Here is a 9,699-nt window from a genome sequence, read left to right as displayed (position 1 = left end):
TAAAAAAAACATTTTTTTCCAACAAATAATTTTTTTTGTTGTGGGGGCTGTAAAGGAAAGCAGAGTGTTTTATCAAGTTTTTTGCTTTAGTGGCTTTAGAACAATTTAAAAGTCAACTTTGGTGTCAGAAAAAAAGAGGACCATGAGGGAAATCCTCAGGTAAAACACGTAAAATAAAGTGCAGCGATAGGCAGCTAAGTTAGTGGCATCCAATGCAAATGTCAGGAGGGTCGAGAGCAGTTTTCCCAAGCAAATGGTTCTCCCCACCTTCCTCTCCTTCAGTCTCTACCTCCTAGGCCCAGAGGAGAAAACCAGAGAGGTAGCAGTGTCCACAGGAGAAACTGGGTTGGAAAACACTTAACACAGACTGCAGGGAAAACTCCAGAAACACTAACCAAGGTAAAAATGAAGTAAAATTGAGAGACAAAGGGTTAACTTTAGTTTAGGTAAATTTAATGACTATAAAAGCTGTTCACATAGCAGCTTTAAAGAGACACGTTTTCCATTGACATAAAGTTGCTTCACCCCTTGCAGCTTATCTCCACAGCTTCATGACCTCTTTCCTCAGTGACTGGCAATGTCTCCCCTTCCTGTTGGGGAGGACTGCCCAAGTCAGCTCTGAGGCCATCCTCTCAGGTCAGCAATTTTCAGAGGAGTCCTTCAGGGTGGTCCTGCAGAGAACATGTCCCCTGAGTGTCTGAGAGCTGGCCGAGGTGATCTGAAAGAAAACCAGGCAGAAGGAGGCAAAGTAACTAGGACTGTACCACTGGGACTTCACATGGAGCCTCTAGAGGAGAAGCCCCTAAAAGGAATCTGATGGAGGCGACTGGCTGGCACAGACCACATGGCTCCTGTGTGCCCCTGATCCTGGCAGGAAGAGAGGCCTCATGGAATGGCAATATATATAATTTAAGAAGTCAAAGCAGGTCAGACCCAGACATGTCTCCCTTTTCTCTTGGAAGATGGCTCCTCCTCAACTCTAACCATAAAATTCAGGTGAAACTGCCCATCACAGACCCTGTCCTCCTAACTCCAAGGCTGAGCCAGTCAAATCCTTCCTTAGGATATTTACAGCCAACAATTGGTGAGAAATGTTCTCTCTCCTCCAACCGAGAGCTCAAAGAATATGACCCAAAGTTATCTGTGGTCACATTTCTTACCATAAGAACAAGTCAGTCCATTAGTAAATACTTACTAAGTACATATTTTGTACCCAGAATTGCCCTAGGTGCTAGAAGATAAAGATAAATAAACAGAAACAAAACAGGCATTTTCCCTGCCCTTAAAGGAACTTCTGTGGATGCTCTAGGGCATCAGTCTGTGTCCTGCCTAACCCATTAGTCCGTGTCCTGCCAGCTTCTGGTTCTGAGGCGAAGTGGACATGAGAACAAGACAGGGAAGGTGGCAGTAGCAGAACTGGGCAGTGTGAGAAGAGAAGGCAGAAGAAAGGAAGAAATGGAAGGAGAGAATAAAAGAAGCATATCACCAGTGAAAGAGAGAAAGAAAGAGAGGGAAAATCCCACAGCCATATAGCTGATCTGCAAGTCCAGGGAAGAGACCCAAGAAACTTGAGCACATGTACGTTAGAGAGGCCTGATCCGTCAGAGATCACAAAGAACACGTTGATCTCCGTCAGGAAACACTCTCTACTCACTGGAAATCACTTACACCTCCTGGCCTCTCTGCAGCAAGAAACTACATGCCACTGCTTACTCCAGACTCACCGAATTCCCACAAAGAACCCTTCCAGGGCAGGGCAGGAGAAAAGGTAAGAAGAACAAGAAAGCATTAGTAAGGAGCAGTCTAAAATACAATCCAAAGTGCCCTTCCATTGTACTGGTTGAGAGGAGATTTTTATTTTACTAAAATGTGTCTCTAGGACAAAACTTTATTACCACAAATTATCCAAACCAACACTCATTTCACAGTACAAGCCGACAGCCCAAAAGGACTCCTCACCTTCACCAGCACATAGTCCCCAGGCTGGGCTCTGACCCTGAGCCCAGGGTTATTGACATCCTCCATCTCTGCATCAGGGAAGATCACCTTAAGGTTTCCATCATTCCTGCCGCACAGGTCAGTGGCAGAGCGTTTACTGAGCTGCAGAAAGAAGAGAGAAGAGTTTATGGATTTGTCACAGTCGTAAGTTCTTGGAGGGTAGAACTTGTGCCTTCTCTGTCTTGGATCCCCAAGAGTCCGACCCACAGAGCAATCCTTAACCAAGGAATCACTGAAGACTCAGTGTTTGCTGCCGCTTCACCAGCAAGGGCAGTGTATGGCCCACAATAGAAACACTAAAGTTTTGCTAACTCTATTGTAATGAATCAATTAATCAATGAGTCTGTAGAGAACTGCCTTCTGCAAGAATGGACCTCCAACAGGCCTAAATCCAGAGACATATGAGTGATGCATTTGGAAAACCAACTGTCACTTTACCCAGTCTCATACTAATCACTCATGAATGTTCTGGGATTGTTTGGCCTGGATTACTTGCCGTTACTGAATAGACAGACTGAAAGGCAGAATCTCCATCACAACACCCAGAAGACAGAGCCAGGAAAATACTAACATCACTATGATGGGATGAACTTCTAGAGTCTACAGAAACCCTTCTCTTCCAGCCATGATAAAGAGAGAGAAACAAGTTTACCCTTCAGCCTTATAAATAATAACCAGCAAATTGGGCAAAATACATGAAACAACCGTTTTCGGATACTGGACAAAAAAGATCACACAAGACTGTGAACTGCGAGAGAAGGAAAACAAAGTGAGCCCCCCAATCACCCCTGCTTTCTGCCAGAAGGCAATGCCAGACGGGAGCCTGTGAAGCAGGAGGGGAGAGCCCACGCACAGCACAGCGATCCTCCCTGCGCTGAAGAGAGAGGGATCAGGCTCCAGGGAGCCTGAAATAGTTAGAAACTGTGAAGCAAATTCTAGAAAGGAGGGAGCGAAGCAGAAAAAGAATTTCAGAAATATGCAGGGGGTCCTTATGAGTCTTCACTGAACACTAACACTTGCACAGGTAGCATAAAACTCCATGAAGTCAGGCAAAGAGAGTAACCTGGGAACTGTCCACTGAACAGTTCCGAGAACTCACATGTGGCTTGGAATCCACCACCAAATAGAAGAGTTCATGGATTTGTCACAGTCGTAAGTTCCTGGAGGGTAGAAATTATGCTCATCGGTTCCTTGGGATATATTTACTAGCAACTCCTGACAGAAGGCCACATCTTAGTAGTGTGGCCAAACTATCCAGAGAATAAAAAAGTTTTTTTGGCTAGGCGCGGTGGCTCACGCCTGTAATTCCAGCACTTTGGGAGGCTGAGGCGAGTGAATCACCTGAGGTCAGGAGTTTGAGATCAGCCTGGACAACATGGCGAAACCCCATCGATACTGAAAATACAAAAATTAGCCAGGCATGGTGGCGCACATCTGTAGTCCCAGCTATTCGGGAGGCAGAGGTTGCAGTGAGCCGAGATCATGCCACTGCACTCCAGTGTGGGCAACAAAGTGAGCCTCCGTCTCAAAAATTAAAAAATTTTTTAAAAAAAAAGGAAGGAAGGGAGGGAGGGAAGGAACAATCTCTGTGATCTCTGGGACAGTATCAAGTGGTTGGACATATGTGTAATTGAAGTACTGAAGTGGTGGAGGTGGGTGGAAGAGGAAGCAGAGCAAAAAAAATCTGAAAAGTAACAGGTGAAATTTTTCCAGATTTGATGAAAACTATAACCCCAGAAACTAAGAAGCCTCAAAAAAATCCCAAAGAAAACACAAAGGGGTAAACACAAAGAAAACCACCCCCAGCCACATCAAATTCCTAAAAACAATGATAAAGCAGAATCTTAAAAGCAGCCAAAGAAAACAGCATAGAGTAAAGAAGAATGACCACAAACCTGTCAGAATCATGTATGTCAGAAGTCAACAGAATGATACCTTCAAAATGTCAACCTAAAAGTCAACACTCGGTGAAAATATATTTTTAAAAGGAAGGTGAAATAAAGATCTTTTCAGACAAACAAAACCTGAGCGGCATCACTGCCAAAAGACCTGCATTACAAGCGATGTTAAAAGAAGCCTTTCAAGCACAAACAAAACGATGCCCAGTGGAAACGTGAACGTACACAAGGGATGAAGAATGCCAGAAATAGTAAATGAGTGGGTAAATACAGACTTTTTTCTCTCATTTATTAAAGTTCCTTTAAAAGATAATTGTTTAAAGCAAAAATAACAATGATTTAGGGATACAAAAGTAAAACTCTGGAACAATAGCACAGAAGAAGGAGGAAAGGACAGAAGTATATCATTATAAGAATCTTACATTAAACACACTGAGTGATACCCAGTCCGGGGTTAAAATAATGAGCCAAAAAGAATCCAAAGGGCACATAATCTGCCATTAGAAAATCAAGTTCTGACTACATGCTATATTCTTAAGTAATCAAAGACACAGGAAGGAGTTCAGTCTTTAAATGAATACCGCTTTAGGGAAACAACCTTCAGCTGAGGTTTAGAGTCTCTACTATTTCCTACAAAATACTTACTAGTTACAAAAGGAAAAAGAGTAACTTTACAGTCAAGAAGGCTGGGAGACAGTATCTTCCATGTTTTCAAAGTTAACATCATCAGTAATGAGACAAATCAAAACTGTACGCCACCTCACAGGATACGATTAGAATACAACGTCCTCTCTCTGGTATTCCTGCCAAAGAATGCATAACCTGAATCTTATCATGAAAATACATCAAATTAGGGACCTTCTACAAAATAACTGGCCTGTAATCTTTAAGTGTCAAGGTCATGGAAGTCAAAGAAATAATAAGGAACCATCCTAGACTAAAGGAGACTAGAGAGACATGACAGTTAAATGCAACATGTGGTACTAAACCAAATCCTTTTCCTATAAAGGACAGTTTGAAGACAACTGGAGAAACTTACATGGGGTCTCAGGATTGGATAGTAGTAATCTAACAAGGTTAATTTCCTGATTTTCATAGTTGTACTACAGTTATCTAGGAGAATGTCCCTGTTTGTACAAGATACACATTACAGTATTTGGGGGTTTAGGGACATCAGGGCAGCAACTTACTCTGAAATGATTCAAGGGTCTTTGTAATACACTGCAACTTCCCTATGGGTTTGCAGTTGTTTTACAATAAATTTTTTTAAAAAAAGAGAGTTCAGGCCAGTGCAGTGGCTCATGCCTGTAATCCCAAAACTGTGGGAGGCTGAGGTAGGAGGATTGCATGAGTCAAGGAGTTTGAGACCAATCTGGGCAACACAGCAAAACCCGATCTCTACAAAAAATTTGAAAAATTAGCCAGGCATGGTTGTACACATTATAGTACCAGCTACTCAGGAGGTTGAAGCAGGAGGGTCAATGTGAGCCCAGGGAGTTCAAGGATATAGTGAGCTATTGTTACACCACCACACTCCAGCCAGGGCGACAGAGCGAGAGACTTTCTCTCAAAAAATATAAAAAATAAATAATAAAATCAATTAAATTGAGAGTTCAGGTTCTATGATTTGAAAAAAAACCAAGTGTAAAAGAACATTCATGAGACAAACAGGGAAATTAGAACACTGAGCAAATATTTGATAATATTAAGAAAGCTGGAAGTGCTCTGGAAATCCAAAAAGAATATTAAGAAACTGTTGTCAATTATTGTCAGATATAATAGCACTTTGTTTATAATTTTTTTAAAGTCTTTATCTTAAAGGCATATATACTGAAGTATTTACTGAAGAAATATCTTTTTTTTTTTGAGATGGAGTCTTGCTATGTCACCCAGGCTGGAGTGCAATGGTGTGATCTTGGCTCACTGCAACCTCCGCCTCCCAGGTTCAAGCAATTCTCCCACCTCAGCCTCGTGAGTAGCTAGGACTACAGGTGTGCACCACCATACCTGGCTAATTTGTTTTTTCAGTAGAGACAGGGTTTCACCATGTTGGACAGGATGGTATCGAACTCCTGACCTCAAGTGATCCACCCACTTCAGCCCCCGAAAATGCTGGGATTACAGGCGCAAGCCACTACGGCCAGCCTTCATGTCTACATATGTTTAAAATTCTCCATAATGTAAAAAAAAAAAAAAGGCAGAGCGATTATAGACGCTGGAGATAGAGCTGTATCAAATACTGACTCTGCCACACACTAGCTGTGTAACCTTAGGGAAGTTATGCTCTGTCTCTGAGGTCAGTACCCTCCTGCACAAAAGGGAGCTAATAACAGCACCTTTCTCCAAGGACAGTGGTGGCATTCTGTGCTGATGGCCATAAAGTGCACAGTTCCTGGCAGACAGTAAATGCTGAGTGATGTGAGCCATTATCATCTTTTCTGCCACTCTGGACATAGCAACTTGGTGTTTTAAATTGGCCATGTCTGGAGGAAAGAAAGTCTCCTCTAAGAGAAAGCAATGACTCCAACTGCTAGCCTTGAAAAACCTATTTATTCTCTAGACCCAAGTAAGTAATGGCTATGTTGGATGTTTAAGAGCTTTGTGGTCGAGAGCAGTGGCTCACAAGAGTAATCGCAACTCTGGGAGGCCGAGGTGGGTGGAGTACCTGAGGTCAGGAGTTTGAGAGCAGCCTGGCCAATATGGTGAAATCCTGTCTCTACTAAAAATACAAAAATTAGCTGGGCATGGTAGTGGGTGCCTGCGATCCCAGCTACTCTGGAGGCTGAGGCAGGAGAATTGCTTGAGCCTGGGAGGCAGAGGTTGCAGTAAGCCAAGATCGTGCCACTGCACTCCAGCCTAAGCGAAAGAGTAAGACTCCGTCTCAAAAACAAAAACAAAAAAAGGCCGGGCATGGTGGCTCGTGCCTGTAATCCCAGCACTTTGCGAGGCTGAGGTGGGCGGATAACTTCGAGACCACCCTGGCCAACATGATGAAACCCTGTCTCTACTAAAAAAATGCAAGAATTAGCCAGGCATGGTGATACACACTTGTAATCCCAGCTACTCAGGAGGCAGAGGCAAGAGAATCGCTTGAACCTGGGAAGCACAGGTTGCAGTGGGCTGAGACTGTGCCACCGTACTCCAGCCTGGGCAAAAGAGCGAGACTCCACCTCAAAAAAAAGGCCGGGCCTGGTGGCTCACACCTGTAATCCCAGCACTTTGGGAGGCTGAGGCGGGTGGATCACGAGGTCAGGAGATCGAGACCATCCTGGCTAACACAGTGAAAACCCGTCTCTACTAAAAATACAAAAAATTAGCCAGGCATGGTGGTGGGCACCTGTAGTCCCAGCTACTCAGGAGGCTGAGGCAGGAGAATGGCGTGAACCCAGGAGGCAGAGCTTGCAGTGAGCTGAGATCTTGCTGCTGCACTCCAGCCTGGGTGACAGAGTGAGACTCTGTCTCAAAAATAAATAAATAAATAAATAAATACTTTTTTTGTGTAAATCTAACAAAACATGGACAAAATCTGTATATTGAAAACTACAAAAACTTTGATTTAAAACATCAGCCTGTAGTCCCAGCTACTTGGGAGGCTGAGGCAAGAGGATCACTTGAGCCCAGCAGTTTGAGTCCAGCCTAGGCAACATAGTAAGGAAAAAAAAAAATCAAAGATCTAATGTTCTGAAACATAAAAAACAACATAATAACACAAACACATATGGCCTCACCCCTTCCACTAGCACCAGCTGGGTACAGCCCACAGAGATCTGATTGGCTTTTGTTGCTTCTTCACGGAAGACAGTGATAAGTTCCTCCAAACGCCTTAATTTTACTTCTTCTGGGACATCATCCTTCAGCCTATGATATGCCCGTGTCTTCTATTAAAAAAAAAGAGGAAACAGAGGTCACCCAGGACTTGTAGAATCTATTCTTAATGCACAGAGGGACACCATGTTCATTCTACCTACAAGTTACAGACACATGTACAGAAACCCAAGCCAGAGCCAAGAGCTTTCTCTGGCTCTGGGAGCATTCCAAGATAGAAATGTAGTGGAGTCACATTTTTGCAAGGGTTAAATTCTAAATTTAGCACATGAAAATCACAGACTCAAAATTACTCTTCATATTTATCCTAACATTACACTTATACATATACCAAATGGCTCATATACACTAGGTTACTCAGCAGCACTATTTATAAAGACATAAGATGCAATGCAGCCTAAATGTTTCATTAGGCAAGTAGTCACAGAAATTATGGTTTATCTATACAATGGAATATTGTGCAGCTATTAAACAGAATTATAGTTCTATATGTACTAATGTGGATTGTTCTCCAAAATCTACTGTTACTTGAAATAAGCAAAGTATAGATGAACACATATAACTTTGGTGTAGACAGAATACATACAGGCATGCTTATGAAAACATGAAATATCCTCAGAAAGTTATAAAGAAATTGCGAAGAGTAGTTGCCTTAAGGGAAGGAACTAAAACATTAGGCAACCTAGGAAGAAGGAAGAACTACTCATGTACACCACTTAAACTTTTGAATTTTATACTACAAGCATGTATTACCTAGTCCAAAAGAAAAAAGGGAATTTATCCTTAAAACGCCTTTAAATCATTCAAAACCACAGTGTGTATATATATCTTTATGGCATGAGCTCATGCTCAGTACAGCTGGAGAACCACTGAGCTAGACAAAAGTATGGAATAAAAGGAGTATCTATATACCAAAGTCTGGACATTCAAACCAGTCTGCCTTGAAGAGAAGATCCACAGAGGAAAATGGAGAATCCTAAAAATATTGCAGAGTTTACTCCATTCTGTCTACTAACAACAATAACTTACCTCTGTTGTGCATTTACTATGCATGAAACACAACTGTAACTGCTTTAAATTATTATCTTACTTAATCCCCAGAACAACCCTATGAGGTTGGTACTAATGTTATCCCCATTTCACAGATGAGGAAACCAAGACATTTGCCCAATGTCACACAGTTTTTGTTTGTTTTTTGTTTTTGTTTTTGAGACAGAGTCTCGCTCTGTAGCCCAGGCTGGAGTGCAGTGGCACGATCTCAGTTCACTGCAAGCTCCACCTCCCGGGTTCACGCCATTCTCCTGCCTTAGCCTCCCGAGTAGCTGGGACCACCACGCCCAGCGAATTTTTTGTATTTTTCGTAGAGACGGGATTTCACCGTGTTAGCCAGGATGGTCCCGATCTCCTGACCTCGTGATCTGCCCACCTCGGCTTCTCAAAGTGCTGGGATTACAGGCGTGAGCCACCGCGCCCAGCCAATCTCACACAGTTATTAAGTGGCAGAGGCACAATTTGAGTGCTTGCTCTCATTCACTAGGTTCTTGATTAAGTTCCTGTAACCTTAACCCTAACTTAGGAATTCAGTCCCAAAGTGAACATTCATATTCACTGACCATAGGATGCTTCTCCCACATGCTGAAAACCCATTTCCCATCCCTAGGATTTTTTTTTTCTTTTTTTGAGATAGGGTCTCACTCTGTTGCCAAAGTGGAGTACAGTGACACAATCTTGGCTCACCACAGCTTCAACCTCCCAGGCTCAAGTGATCCTCCCACTTCAGCCTCCCAAATAGCTGGGAACACAGGCATGTGCCACCACGCTTGGCTTTTTTTTTTTTTTTTTTGTAGAGACAGGGTCTCCCTGTTACCCAGGTTGGTCTGAAACTCCTGGGCTTAAGTGATCCTCCCACCTCTACCAATCCTAGTATTAAAAAGATTTTCTCAGGCCAGGTGCAGTGGCTCACGTCTGTAATCTCAGC

The 9,699-nt window shown here is 42.9% G+C and overlaps 1 protein-coding gene across 5 annotated transcripts in view; it reads right to left on the bottom strand.

Moving 5' to 3' along the window:
- Positions 1-431: 431 nt before the first annotated feature.
- The window catches only part of CDK5RAP1 (CDK5 regulatory subunit associated protein 1), a 39,445-nt gene continuing 30,177 nt past the window's right edge, over positions 432-9,699 (bottom strand). For 4 of the 5 annotated variants that reach the window (XM_025398725.1, XM_025398728.1, XM_025398726.1 and 1 more), the window contains 3 exons: positions 7,625-7,774; positions 1,960-2,100; positions 432-718 (listed from right to left, as the gene is read on the bottom strand). In XM_025398725.1, the coding sequence (XP_025254510.1) occupies positions 638-718; positions 1,960-2,100; positions 7,625-7,774 (372 nt within the window). In that variant the 3' untranslated portion in view covers positions 432-637. The remainder of the gene's footprint in view (positions 719-1,959; positions 2,101-7,624; positions 7,775-9,699) is intronic. The other variant, XM_025398727.1, reaches the window with a different exon arrangement.

Source organism: Theropithecus gelada, chromosome 10 (assembly GCF_003255815.1).
Source record: "Theropithecus gelada isolate Dixy chromosome 10, Tgel_1.0, whole genome shotgun sequence".
NCBI classification, from domain to species: Eukaryota; Metazoa; Chordata; class Mammalia; order Primates; family Cercopithecidae; genus Theropithecus; species Theropithecus gelada.
This window is presented reverse-complemented; position numbering and strand designations above follow the sequence as displayed.